The sequence below is a fragment of the Cyanistes caeruleus genome, chromosome 13 (genome assembly GCF_971803275.1).
Source record: "Cyanistes caeruleus chromosome 13, bCyaCae1.hap1.1, whole genome shotgun sequence".
NCBI lineage: Eukaryota > Metazoa > Chordata > Aves > Passeriformes > Paridae > Cyanistes > Cyanistes caeruleus.
This window is the reverse complement of record NC_141713.1, coordinates 19,297,196-19,317,524: the sequence shown is the minus strand read 5'-3', so window position 1 is coordinate 19,317,524 and position 20,329 is coordinate 19,297,196. Positions and strand designations below refer to the sequence as shown.

At 58.4% G+C, this 20,329-nt stretch overlaps 1 protein-coding gene across 12 annotated transcripts; it reads right to left on the bottom strand.

The window, feature by feature from the left end:
- Window positions 1-995: 995 nt before the first annotated feature.
- On the bottom strand, window positions 996-17,910 carry CELF6 (CUGBP Elav-like family member 6). 12 transcript variants are annotated; one of them, XM_023934296.2, is made up of 13 exons: window positions 17,642-17,910; window positions 13,855-13,937; window positions 7,442-7,490; window positions 5,861-5,989; window positions 5,697-5,776; window positions 5,094-5,237; window positions 4,605-4,749; window positions 4,374-4,523; window positions 4,044-4,106; window positions 3,149-3,229; window positions 2,900-3,043; window positions 1,666-1,815; window positions 996-1,510 (listed from the first exon to the last, which is right to left on the bottom strand). In XM_023934296.2, the coding sequence occupies exons 1-12, from the start codon at window positions 17,883-17,885 to the stop codon at window positions 1,688-1,690; spliced, it is 1,440 nt and encodes a 479-aa protein (XP_023790064.2). In that variant the 5' UTR covers window positions 17,886-17,910; the 3' UTR covers window positions 996-1,510; window positions 1,666-1,687. The 12 variants fall into 12 exon arrangements, with proteins under 12 accessions (XP_023790064.2, XP_023790065.2, XP_023790066.2 ...); XM_023934297.2 differs by having other exon boundaries at window positions 3,149-3,226; window positions 17,642-17,902; XM_023934298.2 differs by having other exon boundaries at window positions 5,861-5,986; window positions 17,642-17,900.
- Window positions 17,911-20,329: the final 2,419 nt, after the last annotated feature.

Here is a 20,329-nt window from a genome sequence, read left to right as displayed (position 1 = left end):
CACAAAAAGGGACATCCCGTGGGACATGGCCACATCCCCCCAAATCTCCTCCATCCCTTGGGAAGATCTGTGAAACCACAGGGCTGTGTCCTGTCCTGATTCCCTCTGCAGCCAGGCTGAATTCCTCCAAAAAAATAGCAATTCATGTGAAAAAGGAAATAAAAGGAGAGGCCTATGGTCCTCTCCCAGCTTCACCAAATCCTGGCAGATGCTCTGGTCCACCTGGAGCTGAGCTGGCCATAAAGGGGGCCCACGTTTGGGTGGTGGACGCGGCAGTAATTGCTCCAAAGAACCAACCAAGGTGACGATTTTGACAAAATAAGTTTATTTCGCTTCACTTCATTTTGGCCGAAACCTCACATTTTTCTTTTTTTTTTTTCTTTTTTTTCAAGTTTTTTTTTGGCTGAAAAAAAAAAACCCCAACCCAAAAGTCCCCCCAAACCAACCCAAAATGCAAAGAACCACATCACTCCACCCTCTGCCAGAGGCGACCTAGGGCTCCAACTCCCCCTGGGCCATGGAGCTGGGGGAGCCACTGCAGCCCCCCCAAAAATCCCCTCTGCATCCCCCCAGTCCCCAGCCACAAATTGGCCCCCAAAACCAAGCCCTTGAACCCCCCAAATCCGAGCCCTGTAGGAAACGCTCGTGGCTCTGAATGCCCGAGGGTTTTACTCAACCTTCTTAATTTTTCTTGGATTTTCTCCTTTCCCGACGTTTTTTTGTGTGTTTTGTTTTGTTTTTTTTTTTTAAATTAATTTATTTATAGATATATTTAAAAAAAGCAATAGTCCTTTGGTCCCTAAACTCTAAGGAATGATATGACTCTGAAACAAGTAATCCTATGTCCCTGTGCCAGTGACAAGCAGGGGAAGCGCGTGTCCCGCCCCCCTGCTCCATGGGATATATATATATATACTTATTTATATATATCTTCTATAAGTCCAACATACTTTGATCCTTCTTTTTTTTCCCCCCAATGCAGGGAAAAAGGAAAATCTTGCCGTTTTTCTTTATTTTCCAAACAAACATCCTCCAGGTGAAGCGCCCGAGGCTGGTCCCGTCCCACCGGCTTTGGTTTAAGAATCCATTTGGAGCCTCTTTTCCTCGTTTCTCCTGGGAAATTGGTAGCAGCAAATGAGTGCTTTAAAAAAAAACCCAAAAAACAAAGGTAGATCGTGGCCCGGCTGCCCGGAGCCATCAGCCTTGCTCCCAGCGAGGGATCCGGTGAGTCCCGGCGAGCGGCCGGCGGCGAATCGCAGCCCCGGCGCCGCATCGCTCCCCTCCTTCCTTGTCTTCCTCTCATTCCCGTTAAACAACAAACAAGACCAGTTTGGGAAAAAATTCAAAAAGGAAAAGCTACGACCAAAACACTCTCTTCTTTGCCGTTTTCTCCTTCACCTCCTCCTCCTCCTCTTCCTCCTCCGGGATGTGTTGCAAAGAAAGAGAGTTACGGGTTTGGATACTGCACTTGGGGAAGGGGAAAGTCGTCAGACACTGCGGGACGTCCGACCTGAAAGAGAAGGAAAAGGCTGGCAGCCTGTTTCTGGGAGGCAAGGACGGAGGGAGGGACCCAGATCTGCCAGGCAGAGATCCCTGCACACACTGGGGGATGTAACAGGGGGAGGCTCCATGGGCACCACGTCCCCCAGGGCCAGGCCCCCTCACCTCTCCGCAGGCTGAGCTGGGGTCAGTAGGGTCTGTTGGCGTCTTTCGGCCGCTTTAGCTGCACTTTTAGCCTCTTCATGCCGATCTGGAAGCCATTCATGGCCTGAATGGCTGCCTGAGCACTCGTCGGATTGTCAAAACTGACGAAACCTGGCAGGGAAGGGACACGGGGGCTTGTCACCACACATATCACAGGCGGCTGCCTTGCCTCAGCCCAGGCACTGGAATCCTGTGGGATGATCCTGCTTTGGGAGGATGGAATGGCAACGGGGGTCCTGGGGCAACATCACAGCACAGATTGCAGGGGACTGGGTGACAGGTGATGGCACCTGCAGGGACACCGAGGTGACAGGGCTGTGAGGACTTAAGAGCAGCATAAGAGGGTCCACAGGACACTGGAGTTGTCTGCAGGGACAGGGATGGGGTTTGTGGGGTCACTGGGGTGACAGGGTCTGTTAAAGTGGTAGGGGCTGCAGGGACACTGAGGTGATGGGGTCTGTGGGGACACGAGGTCTGCAGGTATGTGGAGATTGACAAGGGTGGTGGGGTCTGTGGGGACAGCAGGACGGGATGTGTGGGCTCAGAGGACATCTGCCAGGTCTGCAGAGACCCTGAGGTGACAGGGCCTCCAAAGACACCGCAGTGGAAGAGTCTACAGTGACACCAAGGTCTGTGAGGGGGAGATACAGATCCCTGAGCTGGGGACATAGGGGAGAGCTGGACCCCAAGCAAGCTGGACCCCAGCAGGGAGACATGGACATCTGAGCTGGAGACCAGGGAAAGAGAGATCCGCAAGATGAGATGTTGAGAGACAGATTCCCAAGCAGGGACTTCAGGGAGAGCTGGACCCCCAAGACAGAGATGCTCTGAGCTGGGCTGTCAGGAAGAGCCAGATTTCCAGGCTAGGGAGACTGGGGGAGAGCCAAGCCCTTGAGCTGGGATTTGGGGAGAGACAGACCCCTTGAGCTGGAATATTAGGAAAGCCGGACCTCCAGGTTGGAGACCAGAGAGAATGGGACTCTGGAGCTGGAGACTGGCAAGAGCTGGGATGTTGAGGAGAGTCAGATATTTAAAATGGGACGCTGAAGAGAGGCAGACCCCTGAACTGAGATGTTGAGGAAAAGCCAAAGCTCCAAGCTGCAATATTAAGGATATCTGGAACCTTGAGCTGGGGAGTGGGAAGAGCTGGAGCTCTGAGCTGGGACACCAGGGAGAGCCACACCCCAGGACTTACCAAAGCATTTACTCTGGTTGGTGGCACGGTCCACAAAGACTTTGGCAGAGATGACGTTGCCGAAAGGCAGAAACATCTGCGTGAGCTCCGCGTCCCCAAACTCCTGGGGCAGGTGATAAATAAACAGGTTACAGCCCTCGGGACCTGGGTGACACACAAAGGACAGGACATGTCAGCTGCCAGGTGGGGTCACCCTGGGGGGACACCGAGGAGCCACCGGCCCCACGTGGGGTGACCCCCACCCCTCACCTTCTCTCTGCTGCTGTGGGATGAGGGGTGCTTGCTGGGGAAAGGCTTGGCTGATGGGAGCATAGGCAGTGGGATATGCTGCTGGAAGAGAGAAACAAGAAGCTGAGGCCACGGCACCCGCCCCAGCCACAGGAAGGGCTAGGACAGGCATGTCCCCTGCTGCCACCTGTGATTGAGGGGCCTCTCCTGCCCCACGGCTGCTGGCTTGGCCTTTCCCACCCCTCCCAACACATCAGGGGTATGGGAACAGCTCTCCTAGGAGTGATGCTAGTGATAGCAGAAATATTACTGCTCAAATATTACTCAAGTAATTTTACTGGCCTCAAAGCTGAGGAAAAATGGTATTTTTGGCTGAAAAACCCCAAAGATTTGGGGTCCAAAACTTGATTTTCTGTTGCAAATCTGGATGTTGCTATCAGTGCTCCTAATTAAATGGCTGCTGGGCTTGGCATATTTCCACAGGAGGCTCTGACTCCCTTCCCTCCACAGCCCATGTCCTTGGCCATCAGATTTGGTCATGTGATGAATATCCAAAGACTTCAGTGTCTTGGTGTGGAGCTGGCCCACTGTCACCTCCTAAATGTCACCCCCTCTTCTTGATACCACTGCAGTTCTCTCAGCCCCGTGGATATTAAAATTCACTTTGCACCATCCAGAATTTGCACGGGGGTCCACGACAGGAGCCAGTGGGATGAAGGGACAGCACTTTCACTGGCTTTGCCACCCTGGAGCTCCTGCCAGGGCACAGCACCAGCTGCACTCCTCATGAATCTGTGCCCAAATACACTGCCCCAGTCCAGTGTTCAACCCCAGGGTGACGTTCATCTCCCAAAAATAAGGGTGAGGAGCAAAGAGGGGAGAAAAAAGGGAAGGAGTGGGAAGCAAAGTTTGAGACCTGCATAGTGCTGCATGCCGGCGTAGGCCTGCTGGAGGGGGTCTGCCACCGTGGGGCTTTGAGCTGGGAAGAGAAGAGAAAGGAGAAGACAGGATAAGCCAGAGAAAGCCAGAGAAAGCTAGAGAAAGCCAGGGATGCATGTGCAGCTCCTATGGGAAAGGGCTCCTGGCCAAGCGCTGCCATGGAGGGGCAGAGCTGCTCCTTGCCTGAATTCCCTCCTCCCTGCAGCGATGCCACGGGAGCACACAGCTGGTGTTCCTGGGATGGGGAGCACCCCTTGAGCACCTGGCATGAGCCAAGCACAGTCCCCTCGCCCCAGGAGGGCTGTACCTGGGTAGGGGTGGATGCCGTTGGTGTAGATGGTCTCGGAGGCGGGCTGCCCGTTGGTCTGGGGCGGCAGCGGGCTGAAGCCGTTCACCCCAATGGGCGTGGCAATGCTGGGCACCGGCGCCGTGCTGATCCCGGGAGGGGTGCTTGTACCTGCGGGAGCACGGCCTCAGTGCCGCCAGCACCCCAAGAGTGCCCCTGGGGGATGCCAAGTGGCAAATGTGGCGGTCCTACCTGAAGAGGGGGTGAGGGGGGCAGCCACCAGCCCGCTGACATTGAAGGCGGCCATTTGTTGCATCTGGGCAGCAGCGATGGCAGCCATGGGGTTGAGGCAGGTGCCCTGTGCAGCCGCCATCAGGGCTGCCTGCTGCTGCATGATCTTCGGGAAAGAAAGGGGGAAAGGAGACAGAGAACAAAAGGCAGAGAGGAGAGAGAGGGGAGGGTAAATCATCATCTCTGCTTCAAATGGATTCAGAGGGATAAAAGCCACCAGCTGCCAGACCTGGGGACAGGAGTCCTGGTCTTGGTGGTACTAAATATGGGACCACTGAACCCTACAACCACCCTCAGCTGTGGGGAGGAAGCCCTGCATCTGCCCTTAAACAGGGATACACCAGGCCTGCCAGGCATCCACACCCCCTGGCACCAGTGTTTTCATGGACCAAACCAGCCCCCACCACCCACGGGGGTCCCCCAAAGCTCCCGGCCTGCCCCAGCTCCTACCGCTTGTGTGTAGGCCCCGTAGGCGCCAAACTGGATGGTCATGGGATTGAAGATGCCCAGCTGCCCCGCCATCTGATGCATCCGCCGCAGGGTCCTCTCCTTATCCGTGTCTGCAAACTTCACCACCAGGCTGGACGAGGCACCCTGAGGTGGGGAGAAGATGGGGCTGATGGTGGGACCACAGCAACACCCCCAAACTGTGTACCTGCCGTGGGTGTGGCTCGCAGTGTCCGCAGCATCCTCAGCCCTGGGACACTGCCCAACTTGGCAACAGCAGCCAATCATCAGTGTGAGGTTTAATTATAGCCAGTTTTTCTCCCCAGTGGCAACTCCCTGACCTCTGCTTCCTTTTCCTTCCTTGTCCACAGTTCTGACCTTCAGCGTTAATTAAACTGCCCCTTTCTCTGGCATGGAGAGAATTAGCCCCACGCTCCCGCTTCTGGGGCTCAGCACCCTGGCAAGGAGGAATCTGGGGTGATGTGGCCAACAAATTGTCAGCCTGTAGGATTTTGATGCAATTAGACTGAGGATCAAATTAGCGGGTGATTGGATTAAGCAGGCAGCACGGGGTCAGCTGGGGCAGGGTGCGAGCCTGGCACTTACCGGCATGGTTTGGCTGCCGTGCAGGCTGTTGATGGCAGCCTGTGCCTCAGCGTGGCTGCCGTATTTCACAAAGGCACAACCTAAGGGAACAGAGGGAACATGGGACAGGTTGGGTTTGGCCATTGCAGGTCCACAGAGTGCCCACACAGTGCCCCAAAGCCCACCTTTGCTGGCTCCATCAGGCCCTCGGAGGATGGTGCATTCCTCAATCTGGCCAAAGGGCTCAAAGAGGCGGCGGACATCGTCCTCGCTCTGCTGCTTCCCCAGCATGCCCACAAAGAGCTTCCTGTCTTCTAAAAACAAAACCAAGCCTATCAGAAAGGGGGAGAGTGGGAGGTCTCCATCCCAACGCCTCATCACGAATGGTGTGTGGAGGGGAAGGAGCCAAGTGACATCAAAGGGAGGGATCGACACCGATCCCACAGAGAAGGTGCATCTTCGTCCTGCAGAACACTCAGGGTGGGAAAACCTCTCCTCTGGGGAAATTGCTGTGGGGTGAATCCTGGAAGAGCCATTGCTTTATGGAGCGGAGCTGGGGTTTTTCCCAGGGATGGAGGGGCTGGCTCCCCCAGCACTGGGGCAGGATGCGGTGGAACAAAGAGAACCCACAAACCAGAGGTGATCACCCTCGTGTGACTGACTCACAGAACAACCCGCAGCCTCCAGCCGTGCCCAGGGGACATCAATAATCCAAACACAAGAGAAGGGATAGTAAATAATGAGAATTTCATTATTATTACCAGCATCTGTCTTGTGCGGCCGCGCGCTCCCGCCGCACGCTAATGGCATTTGACAAAGAAAATAAGGTGCCCTGTCAAGAGCGTTGCTGGGGAAATAAATAAATAATGGCAGCAGACGATGAACGCTTCGTTCGTTAAGGTACCAGGAAAATTAGTTAAGGGAATAGGGCTCGTGTGTTGTCTAGTTAAACATAAAGCACCTCACAGGGGAAGTGGGCTGGGCAGCCCAGTGGTGCCTCCTGGGTGAAGGGGCTGGAGACAGGAGCCCCAGATCACCCATCGATTTTTAATCCTTCACCAATTACGCTCGGTAAGTGGGTAATTTATTTGCCAGGTCCCTCTGGGACATGCTGGGACCAGCTCCCGATGTGTTTAATAACAGGGTTTGGATGGGGGGGGGGATCTACCCCAGCCATGCTGCCAAGTGCAGGTGGCCCCACGGGAGCATCCTGCACATCTGATAGCGCCTACCTGCCCAGCAACACAACAGATGTGGGATTTTGATCCAATTCCTGCGATTTTGCCCAAATGATCACCTCAGCTCGGCAATGCCACAGCCTGATGAGTGGCAAATGCTCACAAAGAATTTGAGGGGGTGGTAGTTTGAGAGGGGCTTGAGCCACAAGCAGCCAACTCCTGCCCCAGGGTCCCCACAGGCAGCTCTGGAGAGGGAATTGTGTTGTTTGGCAAATGAAGGTAGTGAGGGGGAGCGGCTGGCAGCTGCTCTGCCCCCCAGGATGTTGGGGTACTCATGGTATGATGTCAGGACATTCCCAGGATGACATCAGGATGCTCTCCCCAGCTGATCAGACAGGGAGAGAGAAGATGGCACTTGCTCTGCACCCTGGTTTGGATGCCACCAGCAAAGGCAGCTCCTTTCCTGGATTTCTCTGCAAACCAAGTTTCCCACAGCAGCCCTCGTGATGCCACCACATCCCCCATCACCCCCTGGGTGACCCTGTGCCACCCTGCCCGTGCCAGGCATCCAGAGAATTGGGGACCTACCTCCTCGGCCCTCGCTGTCGGCCGGCTTCACCTGGATGGGGCGGTTCATCTGCAACACAAGCGAGAGCGGGTGGTCAGTGTGGTGGCCCCTGAAGCCTTTCCACGGGGAGCAGCAAGATTTGGCCAATGACTGGCACCGGCAGCTGGGGAAAAGGGGAGGGACCTGCATGAACAGCTCTGGGGCTTGTGGCCACAGCGACCCAGGGATGCCATGTGCAAAGGGCAATGCTCTGGCCCTGGCTATGGGCACCCGGTGCTGCAGGCGCCTGTGGGGCCGCCAGTGCCAGGCTTGGCCGCCTGCCCGCTTTCCTCGACTGCAAAGGACTGCAGAGGCAGCAGCAGCACCCCGCTGGCCCCGGCCCCTTTGGCACCATTGCCCTCCTTTTCCTAAACCTCACCCAAATTTGGCCTCCTCCTTGTCACCGCCGTGTGCATCCGAGAGCGTGACACCTGTGTGCAGCAGGACATGCCGGGCTGGCAGGCATGTCCCTGGCCTGCTGCCCCATGGAGCCATTTCTCCTCCTCTCTCCCCCTCCTTTTTCCCCTCTTTTAGCCGAAAAATGCTACAATTATGGCCGTTTCCATGGCAACAAGCGTGCTTCCCCCGCGATGCTGCGGAGCCCGAGCCATGTGCTCGATGGGGTCGCCACGGCAACGGCGAGATGTCACACATGACGGCGCGGGGGTGCACACATGAACACGCCTTGAGCACACACAGGGACAGTCACCCCCACGTGTGTGCGCACCCCCATCCCTGGTGCCCCCTGCTGCACCCCTGGAAGGTGTCCCTAAATTTTGGGGCTGGGTGGGGGCAGAGCCAGTTCCCCCCACATCAGGGTGAGGAAGAGGATGGGTAAGAGAGAAGAGGAGGGAGGTTTCCAAAGCAACCGCCTCGTCTCCAGGGAAACGTGGAGAGAAATGTCAGCGCAGAGCTGGGGATGGTCCAAGGAAGGGATTGAGTCCCCAGGAGTCATGGGGTAGCACAGGGTGGCACTGAGGGACACCTCACAGTGTCACCCATTATGCCACCAGTCCCTCAAACATCCACCTTGTGCCAGGGCAGGATTTGGCTCACCCCAAACTCAGGAGGCTGTGACAGCACCAAGACCCTAAACCCAGAAGCCTGCTATCCCTCACATCCCTGTCACAGCCAGGAGGAGGGAACCCCATTTTGGGGGGGGCCTGCCCCTTCCACTGACCCGCCAGCCCCATTTACCAGCACGATGGCCTTTGATGGAATAAATTTCCCATGCCCGCTGCTGTATGCCTAATGTAATAAACCCAGTGAGGATGATTTAGAATAACATTTACGGAGCCGCAGAGTGTCATTTTGATGTGTCTCCCGTCTCCGCTCGCCGGTTATTAAACTGTATTGATTCCCTGGGAGCGGCTGATGTTTATAAATGTCAGGCCTCGGGGACCAGCTAACCTACCCCAGGGCTGCCACACCGCACTGAGGAGAACTTGTCCTGGCCTCTAGACACCCCCAGAAGGAGGTTTTGGCACCCTTGGCATCACCACATGCGCACCACAGGGTGCTCGGTGATCCCCTGTGGCACCCAGACCTCCTGGTTGTCCCCACAGCACCCCTGCACTGTGTCCACACAACCCTCTATCCATCCTCCCACACTAAACAGCCATCCAGGCATTTTCCCCTGCTCCTGACACCCACCTGCCCTCCTTGCAACACCTATCCATCCATTCCTCCATCCTGGACACCCACCATCCTGGACAATCACCTACCCACCCATCTTCCTCCAGGAGTCGTCCAGCCATACTCCAACACCTATTCCCATGGCATCCATCCATCCATACCCCCAACACCCATCCTCAGAACACCCATCCATTCCCATAGCATCTGTCTATATTGCCATGACCTTCCATCCACACCCCAACACCCATCCATCCCCCCAACACCAATCCATCTCTACCACCCTTACATCTGCCCATCTATCTCCCATCTTGCTACCACACACATTTTCACCCCCACAGCATCCATCCATTCATCCATCCCAAACTCCCAGCCATCTCCCACACCTCGAGGAGGATATAGTGACACCCTGCTTGGGGTGTTCCAGCACCATCACCAGCAGTCCACAAAGCTGGAGCTACCCCAAGACCAAACCACTGGTGTTCCACAACACAGGGGGTTGCTAAACCACCTCCTGACTGCCCAGGCACTGTCCCCCACACAAATTCAGAGCCCCCCAAGAGCCTGGGTAGCAGGGAGAGCCAGCCCATAGAGTCACTGTGGGGGCATGTGCCCAGTGGGACAGGGTCACTTCTGGCCTTTGTTCCTTCCGTGGCATCACACTCCTCCTCCTTGTCTTCACAACCAACAGCCAGAGGATCCAGCAGGCCACCATGCACCCAAATGAGATGGAGGTGGCCAGTGACACTGGAGCAGCAAGTGCCCATGCCACCCCAGGGAGACAGGAACCGAGGTACTGGCAGTCACTCATCCCAGGAGCAGCTTGAGAGAGCCCTGGGGGTAACCCCCAGCAAGGCCACACAGCCATCCTGGGGACAGCCACACCACTGCACAGCCCTGCACGTGCATGACACAGCCCTGGCACACCCTGCACGCACCCACACACCTCTGAACACAACCACAGCCCCCCAGCACCGCCCCCCCCCCCAATCCCCCCCTGGCACAGCCGTAGACCTCTGGAGCCACACAGCCCTGCCCACGCAGCGCTGCGCACACCGCACGTCTGTCCCAGCACCGCTGCACACCCACATGTGGCCGTGCACCCTGCACACAGCCCCGCGGACACCTGGACAACCCCAGCCCATGTGTCACGCAACACCCACAGAACCCTCCCCACTGCCATGGATCACACACAACCACAGGCACGCACCCCAGAGCACACAGCCAGCGCGGGGGATACGATGCCCCTTGCCTCAGTTTCCCCGCTTTAGCAGCAGTGTAGCAGTGGGACCCCCGGGCGCCCTCTGCAGACACATGGACACTTTGGGTGGGCTCACGGCACCCCCAACAGCACCCACATCACATCCTCACGGCCACCCACGCACACCTGAGCCCAGCGCAACACCTGCGCACACCTGCACCCCCTGTCACACCCGGTGTGCCCACACACCCCCACTGCTGCCACTCCCCCGGCCCATGTGCACCCACACCCTGTCACCATCACTGGGGGCAAAGACACCCTAAACTCCCCTTCCCACACACCAGACATCCACATGCTTGCACACCCACCTGCACACACCTGGGGGTCAAAGCCATACCCCTGCCAATGCACACACCCCTCCCCACACTACCTATGGGTGTAACATCCCCGAGTGCTGCCCCCTGCACACCCGCACCACACACACACAAACCTGCGGTGGAAAATACACCCTCCAGCCAACACACACACACCAAACCTATCCCTGGGGGCAGATACACCTCCTCATCATCACCCTCCATCCCTGCCTGCAAACACACTCCCCACACAGCATTCCTGGGTGCCAGAACACCCTCCTCACTGACACCCACACCACACACAGCCTCCCTGGGTCCAGATACATTACCAACACCCCTCTAACAACACCCTCCTCTTCCCTGGGTGCAGATACACCCTCTCAGCCACACACACAGCCCCCATCCCTGAGTGCAAATACACCCTCATCACCAACAACCACCCTGCCAACACATGCACCCCATCCCTGGGTGCAGATACACCCTTCACAGCAACACTCACACCCACACAAGCCATCCCTGGGTGCAGATACATCCCCGCACCAACACCCCTCTAACCCCATTCTTCTGTGCAAATACACCCTCCTCACCAACACTCCTCCATCCCCAACACCCATCCCTGGGAGCAGATACACCCTGTCGCTGACACCCCCGATCCTCATCTTTGAGTGCAGATACACCCTGCGACACCCACACCCACCCACACCATCCCTGGGAGCAGATACACCTCCCCACCAACACCCCTCCATCCTCATCCCTGTGTGCAGATACACCCTGCAACACTCCCACTCACACACCCCAAACCCCGTGTGCACATTCACCCTGCTCATCAACACCCCTGCATCCCCGTCCCTGTGTGCAAATACACCCTGATCACCAATACTGCTCCATCCCCATCCTATGCCTGGGAGCAGATACACCCCCTCACCAACACTGCTCCATCCTCATTCCCATCCCTGGGTTCAGATACACTCCATCACCAACACCCACACTCACACCCACCATCCCTGTGTGCAATTACACCCCGATCACAAACACTGCTGTATCCCCAGCATATCCCTGGGAGCAGATGCACCCCCTCACCAACACCGCTCCGTCCTCATCCCTGTGTGCAGATACGCCCTGCTCACCATCAACACCCCTCCATGCCCATCCCCGGGAGCAAGGATCCACACCCTCGCCATCACCCCCACTCCCACACAGCATCCCCGGGAGCAGATACACCCCTCCGCCATCACCCACATCCCTCCTACAACCCCCGGGTTCAGCTCCCCCACCCCAGCGCGAGCGGAGGCTGCCGGGCGGTGCCGGGCCGTGCCGGGCCGGGCGGAGGCGGCGGCAGACAAAGGCGGGGCCCTACCTCGATGCAGAGGATCTTGGACCCGGCGGGCACCCACAGCACGGGCGGCCGCGGCCCCGGCGCCGGCACCTGCGGCAGCTGCATGGCCGGACCGGCCGGACCGCCGGCTCCACCGAGGCGGTTCGGCTGAGCTCGGCTGCGCTCGGCTCCACCCGAGGCGGCTCGGCCGGGTTCGGCTTCGCTCGGCTCGGCTCGGCTCGGCCGGGCTCGGCAGGGCTGGGCTGGGTTCGGCTAGGCTCGGCTGGGTTCGGTTCGGCTCGGCTGGATTCGGCTGGGCTCGCGCAGCGGCGCGCGGGGGGCGGGGCACAGGGCGGGCCGGCCGCAGCCCCACCGAGCCGAGCCAGGGCGGGGCCTCGCTTGGGACACGCCCATCACCGTCTGGACACGCCCCCGGTCCCCCGACACACCGGGGGCGGAGCCTGGCTGGGGCCGGGTGGCGAGGGTGGGAACACGGGGAGTACGCAGGTCCAGGGGGTCCGCAGGTCCAGGGGTGTGAGTACAGGTACAGGGGGTCAGCAGGTACGGAGGTGTGAGTACAGGTCCAGGGGGTCCGCAGGTCCAGGGGTGTGAGTACAGGTCCAGGGGGTCCGCAGGTCCAGGGGTGTGGGTACAGGTACAGGGGGTCCGCAGGTCCAGGGGTGTGAGTACAGGTAGAGGGGGTCAGCAGGTACAAGGGGTACACAGGTACAGGGGGTATGAGCAGGTACAGGGTATGTGAGCCCAGGTATAGGTGTGTGAGTACAGGTACAAGGGGTATGAGCAGGTACAGGGGGTGAGCACAGTTACAGGAGTATGAGGTATGCACAGGTGGAGGGGTTGTACATAAACACACATGCGTGCGCTTGTGTGCACAAGCAGAGAGGTGTGCACAGACACAGGTGTGTTCACAGACATAGGTGTGTACCCAAGCGTACACAAGTGCGTACACATCAGTGTGCACAAGCACAGAAGGAGTGCTCCGACCCAGACAGGTGAGCACACACAGGTGTGAGCACCTTCACAGGGTGTGCTCAGACACAGTACCGCAGGTGTGAGCACCTGCATGGGCACAGGGGTGTGAGCACAAGCACACAGTCCCCTGCACTGCTGTGTGCACACACACACAGAGGGGTGGACACAGCCGTGAGCCCCTGTGGGGGCACATCCACATGTGCTCATACACACACCCCATCCCCCAAGCAAGTGGCCATGGCAGGAGCCATACACACGTGTACCTGATGAGAACCTCCCCAGACAGGTCCTGACCCTGGCCTCCTTTAGGCTGCCAAGGTGTTTTGTTAACTCTTGAACCTACTGAAGCATGGCCCTGCTGGTGAGAGCACAGCTCAGGAAGCCATATCCCCGCAAACCTCATCCCCCCTCTGTCAGCTCCACACACACACGGCAGGGATTGATATTCATGGGCCCCGGCTCTTTCCCCAGCCAACCCGCGGGCCTATTGATTTTTATTTAGGCGAATAATTAAATATTTATTTTCACTTTGTTAAGCTCGGGAGGTCGGAGCCCACAGAAAGCGCAACAGCACGCGGGCGGCTGGAAAATCAATGCCTTGGTTTGCGGCTGCTGGAAGTGGCTCCCGCGCCTCGGGGAGGTGTCACCAGCCCCCGCCCTGCTTCACCCCATCCCTCGGTGTCACTTAAGGCTTCCATGCCTTGGGGAGGTGTCACCAGCCCATGCCCTGGCTCACCCTGATACCCCGGTGTCACTTAAGGCTTCCATGCCTCGGGGAGGTGTCACCAGGCGCTGCTCCAGCTCAACTCGACCACCTCAGTGTCACTTAATTCTCCCGTGCCTCAGGGAGGTGTCACCAGCCCCTGCCCCAACTCACCCCAACCCCCTGGTGTCACTCACCCCTGGCAGTGTCTTCTGCTCGTGCAGGGCGCTCTGTGCCTTCAGTGCGGAGTCGCGGGCGCAGTAGGTGAGGAAGGCACAGCCTGTGGAGACAGGGAGATGGGATCAGTGTCTGGCCTAGTACTGCCACAGCACCCTGAGCACACAGCTGATACAGCACCATGGTGTCTCAGCATCCTGGAATCCAGCACAGTGATACCAAACACCCCAGCACCCTGGTAGTGTGGCATCCAGCACCCCAGCAGCATGGCACTTGATACTCTGGCACCCAGAACCCTGGCACGGTGGCATCCAGACAACCTGGCATGATGGCATTCGGTACCTCAGCACCATGGCATCCAGCATCCCAGCACCCTGACATTCTGGCACCCTGGCCATCTGTAACCTGGGATGTGGCACCATGGCATCCAGCAACAAACACCCTGACCATCTGGCACCATGGCATCCAGCACCCTGGCACTGTGGCATCCAGCAGCTCAGCACCGTGGCATCAACCATCCCGTCACACTGACACCCTGGCCCCATGGCATCCAGAATCCAGCACCCTAGTACCCTGGTACTCTACACCCAGATGGGCACACACAGGGTCACAGTTCACCCCCAGAACAGGGTAGGAGATGGAGCAGCGGGATGAAGGAGGGAGCCAGGAAGGAGCAGGCAGCACACGGGCAGCGGCGCTCTGGCCCCAGCCCTGGGGAAAGCCACAGCCCAAGTCCTCCAGGAAGCAGATCTCCAGGCTCAAGGCCGTGCACCCTGTCTTGCCACCACGCTTCTCCCAGCCCTGAGCATCCTCCTTGGGATGAGATTCATGTGGCGAAGGCGCTCTGGCTCCTTCGACATCATGGCGCTTTGGAAATCGGGAATACGCCTGGGGTGAGGTTTTCCCACGCTGACTCACGCTGCCGAGCCACTCGCTTGCACAGAGCTGGCAGCAACGAGCGAGCCCTGGGGACAGGGTCCGGTCCTCTTCCCTCTGTCTCTCCTGAAGCATTCCTGGTGCCTGTGCCACCACTGCACCGCTCCCTCCCTGAGGGCTCCCCCCCAATTTGCTGGGGTCACATCCAAAAGCATCTGAAAGTGATATTAAAACAGCAGCAAAACAGTTTCCCTTCAACAAAGTAAATATTTAATGAATAAAATTGACATTGATGCATTTTTAATATTGGCACAATTAAATCCGCCAGCTGATTAAGTATTAATAACTCTTAATAAGTACAATCAGCGTGCCTGGGAGGAGAGGGAGCATGTCAGCAGGGCGGGGGATGCTGTGGGATGGGGTCCTTCACTCGCCTTGGGGTACTGGGGACATCTGCCCTCATGGAGAGCAAGGAGAATTCCCCCTAGATTGATACTCTCCTGCTGCGGGTGGGAAGGGGAGATCAGCACAGCAGCTCGCCTCAGTCCTGGTGCCATTTCCAGTGTTTACCATCTGTAATCATGTTGGCTTCCTGCTCTCCGCTCTTCTTTCTCTCTTTTTTTTCCCTGTTTTTCCTGCAGGCGACAATGTAGACAGTGCCTGGGCATTCTGGAGAAGTTTGGAGGGCTGGCGCAGGAGCGGTTCTGCTCTGGAGGCTTGCCGGGAGGGAGGATGCCGTTCAAATTAGAGGAGCGTCCGCAATTAAATCACGCGGCTGGGCCGCAGACGTTGAAGCCCGTGCTGGAGGAAGCGCTGAGGGGGCCTGGAAGGGTGCAAATCCCATTGATCCAGGCACACAAGCAGCTTCAGAGCCACCTGGAGAAATGTTGGAGGCCACAGTGCCAAAGATGACAGTCCAGGCAGCTGCCCCACAGCCGGAGGGCATCGACAAGGCAGCGACCACAAACGTTGGAAAACCACAAGTTTTGGCTTCCCAGGAAAGTCCCACCGAAGCAGGTGCCGGCTGTGGCACGGCGGTTTGGTGACAGCTTGTGGCTCCTGTCTGGGTGACACCCAGGGGTGCCTTGACTCTGCTCTGGGGCTGCACACCGCAGCTCCTCCGTAGAGACCTCAGTGGTGCCTAAGCGACCCCCTCGGTGTGTCACTGCTCCAAACGCCCGTGCTCCGCGTGCCGTGCCACAGTGCCACAGCACCTGGGGCACAGTGCAGACATGACGTGTCCCCATCCACAGTGGGTGTCTGTGTCCCAGGGGTGCTCCAACTCCAGGCGTGCACAAAACTCATGTGGGTGTGCCAATGCCAGACAGGTGCCCCCAAGCCAGACAGATGTTCTAAAATCCATTGCAGTGCTCCCTGCCCTGTGATGCTCTGATCCCAGGGGTGCCCCCAAGCCAGACAGCAGCACACAGACCCTAGGTAAGTGCTCTCCTCTTCCTCAGGTGTACCCCAATCTTAGGAGGGGACATATATCCAAATGCTCCGTACTGGGGTGCTCCCACCTCAGGGTGCTCTGCCTCAAGGTTGTCTCCAACTTAGGGGTACCTTCACCCCAGGGGCTTCCCCTCTTTGGGGTGCCCCATACTTAAGGGTATCCTCCAGATCAAGGGTATCTCTACCTTGGGTATAACTCAACTGAGGGGTACCCCATATTTGGGTACCTCACCTCAGGGGCACCTCCATTTCAGGGGTACATCACCTCACGGGTACCCCCATCTCAGAGGTGCTCCCATACCAGTGCGGCTCCAACTTCAGGCATACTTCCAGATTATGGTGCCCCCTCCAAAGCATCCCATCTGTACCTTGGGGTGCTCCTCCTCAGGTAATCCCACTTCATGGGTGCCTCTGCCTCAGGAACGTCCCACCTCAGAGGTACCCCTGTCTTGGGATGGTCCATCTCAGGATGGCCCACATGAGGGGTATCCTCATCTCAGGGCATCCCACTTCAGTGATCACCCACACTAACCTCAGGTTGTCCCATCTGATGGGGAACCTCATTTCAGAGGTGCCTTCATCTCAGGGATATTCTACCTCAGGCTGTGCCATGTCAGGGGTGCCTCACATTTGGGTGCTTTTGCCTCAGGGTGTCCCATTTCAGGTGTCTTCCCCCAGGGGCCCCTCTATATGCCAGGGTGCTCCATCTCAGTTTATCCCACCACAGGGCTATCACAAGTGAGGGGTCCCCACCCTCAGGGCGTCCCACCTGAGGAGTACCCCTTTGTCAAGATGATCCATCTCAGGCGACCCCACTCGAGGGGTACCTCACCTCAGGGGTATCCCACCAGAGGGACAGGAGCCCTCACCTGAGAGGTTCCCCCCACCTCAGTTTGTCCTGCCTCACGGGTGGCCCATACTTAGGTGCTCCATCTCAGTGATGTCCCCACCTCAGGATGTCCCACCAGAGCAGTACCTCACTGGGGATCCCCCCCACCTCAGGATGTCCTACCAGAGCAGTACCTCACTGGGGATCCCCCCCACCTCAGGATGTCCCACCAGAGCAGTACCTCACTGGGGATCCCCCCCACCTCAGGATGTCCCACCAGAGCAGTACCTCACTGGGGATCCCCCCCACCTCAGGATGTCCCACCAGAGCAGTACCTCACTGGGGATCCCCCCCACCTCAGGATGTCCCACCAGAGCAGTACCTCACTGGGGATCCCCCCCACCTCAGGATGTCCCACCAGAGCAGTACCTCACTGGGGATCCCCCCCACCTCAGGATGTCCCACCAGAGCAGTACCTCACTGGGGATCCCCCCCACCTCAGGATGTCCCACCAAACAGTACCTCACTGGGGGTATCGTGGGTCTCTCCCACCCCAGGGTGTCCCACCTCACCTCAGGCCAGCCCCACACCTGGGTGTCCCATGTCAGAGCGTCCCACCCGGGGGGTCCCCCGGCCCGCCGCCCCCGCACCTTTGTGCATGCCGGTGAAGCGATCCTTGAGCACCGTGAGCTCGTAGATGCGGCCGAACTCCTCGAAGAGCGGCTTGAGGTCGCTCTCCTCCAGGTTGCGCGGAATCTGCCCCACGAACAGCTTGATGGCGTCGTGGTCCTTCATGGCGATGGCGCCGGGCGGGCGGCTCAGCCCGTTCACCCGGCCGCTGTTCGCGGTGCTGAACGCCGCCCCCGCCGCCTCGCCCGCCGCCGCCGCCGCCATGGCCCGTTCCGCGCCCCGCCCCGCCCGACCGGCACCGCTCGGCACCGCCCGGCACCGCTCGGCACCGCTCGGCACCGCTCGGCTCGCGTCGGCACCGCTCGGCACCGCCCCGCTCGGCACCTCTCGGCTCGGCTCGGCTCGGCCCGCGCCCGCCAGCGGGCCCGTGACGTCAACCGGGCGGCCCCGCCCAGGGGCGCTGTATTAGCATAATGAGGGGGCGATGGCCAATCAGAACCGGGGGGCGGAAGGAGGGGCGTGGCGCGGCCCTGCTCCGCCCACTGCTGCGCCCTGCCGGGCTGACCCCGAACCCCCCCGCGCCCAAAGCCCCCCGTGTCTCCCCATTCGGCCCCCGCCACCCCCATCACCCCATCATCCCCCTCACCCTCCGTCATTACCATCACCCCCCCCCCACTACCAGAATCCTTATCACCCCCCATCACCACCCGACATCCCCATCATCCCTATCATCCTCATTAGCCCTATCGCCACAATCACCCCCATCATGACCATCATCCTCCTCACCCTCCATTACCTCCCATCATCCCTATCACCTCCATCACCTCCTATCACCTCCATCACCCTCCTCCGTCATCTCCATCGTGCCCATCACCCCCATCACTCCCGGCCTCCCTCCTAATCCCCCCAATCACCCCCTGTACTGCCCCGCCTCCCCCCATTCCCCTTATATCCCCTCACGCACCCCCTTTCCCCTCATTCCCCCATCATCCCCATCACCTCCTGTGTTCCTCCCTTTTCCCCGTCTCCCCATCACCCCCATCATCCCCCACTACCTCCATCCTGCCTCTATTCCCTCACCCCTCTCCCTCCCCCTTTTCCCCCTATCATCCCTCCGCCCTCCATCAGGGCTGGCCAAAGAGCTGAGCAGCCTCCCACCTTCCCCCTGCAGCCCATCAGTAGCCTCCAGACTTAGCCCCTCTCTGCTCCCCACCTCAGAGCAGGGTTTAAACACACAGAAGAGGCTCAAAAAGGGTCCATTTGAACACTTTGTTGGGTTTTTCACCTCCATGGACCCCACACTACCCCTGTTGCCCCCCTGGGGCTGCCCCAGAACGGGGAGGAGGGGAGCACTTCCCTCCTGCATCACCCCGAAAGATCTGTAATTAGACTGAGCAGCTTTAATACCTGGTATTTAATACCTGGTCGTTAATTAATTAATTAGTCCCAAAGCAGCAGCCAGGTGGGAGAAGGCCTGGCTTCCCCTGCACGCTGCTTTGTGCGTGCAGGGGCTTGTGAGTGTGGAAGAGGTGTGAGCGTGTGCAATGCTGCATGCATGTGTGCGTGTGTGAGCACGTGTGCAAGCACATGCCAGTCTACACAAACATGTGCGTGCGTGCCCAAGCGTGTGCAAGCACATACAGGTGCTGCAAGAGTGCACACGTGTGTGTAAGTATGTGCAAGGGCATGCACAGCATGTGTGGCTTTGGGCCATGTGCGAGCGAGCGCATTTGTGCATGCGTGTGAGCAAGGGCCCTTAATGCATGTGTGCTCAATGATCCTTATGCATGCGTGTGCACAAGTGGATGTGAGGACCCGTAACCACGTGTGTGCGTGTGTCCACAAGCACACACACAACGCACACGTGTTCACAAGCACACACGCAGTACACACGCCAGTATTTACAAGCACACACTCGATGCACACACGTGTTTACAAGCACACACACACACACGATGCACACGGGTGCCCACCACTGCAAGCGTGTCCCAATAAACTCCCCTGGCTGGTACCACGGGTGGGTTTGGGACGTGTGGAGCACAATCCTGCTGGAATCCGGGGGCTTGGCGGCTGCTCCTCGCCGCCGCTTGGGTTTATTTTTAAACCCGTTGGCCCCGAGTGATTCACACGCTGCCTGTTCCCTGTTCCCTGCTCCCCGGCAAGTTTTACACGACCAAAATAGATGTTCTGGAAGGAACGGGCCACCCAGCAAAGCCACGGTGGGGAAAGCGGGGTGCTCCCGGGATCCCGGCCTGTCCGAGGCTGGAGATGTCACTGAGCCACCTCCATGATGGTGGTTTTGGTGTAGGTGCAGGCACCCTGGGAAATGGGATCACCGATGATGTTTAATGTGGATCACAATACCAGGCTTCAGCGGAAGGTGCAAGGTAGGGGGGTCCTCCATGGGTATCCCAAGCTCTGGGGGCTCTCACACCTGGCTATGGGGGAAAGGGAGCCCAGCAAGGCAGAAGGGCAGATGGAATGAGGTATGAGGGCAGAAAGCCGGGATAGGATGGTGAAGAGCCTCTCTTGCAGAGCATCATCTGTGGGAACAGAGCACTCTTCCCAGGGTCAGGGTCCTGCTTGCCCCAGCCCTGCTGGCAGCAGCTCCCTGCAGTGACAAAAGAATCCAACCAAGGTACCACTTTATAGCACGTTGGGGGGAAAAAAGGGAAAAAACCCTGACTTTTAAAAATAGGAGGCAGTAG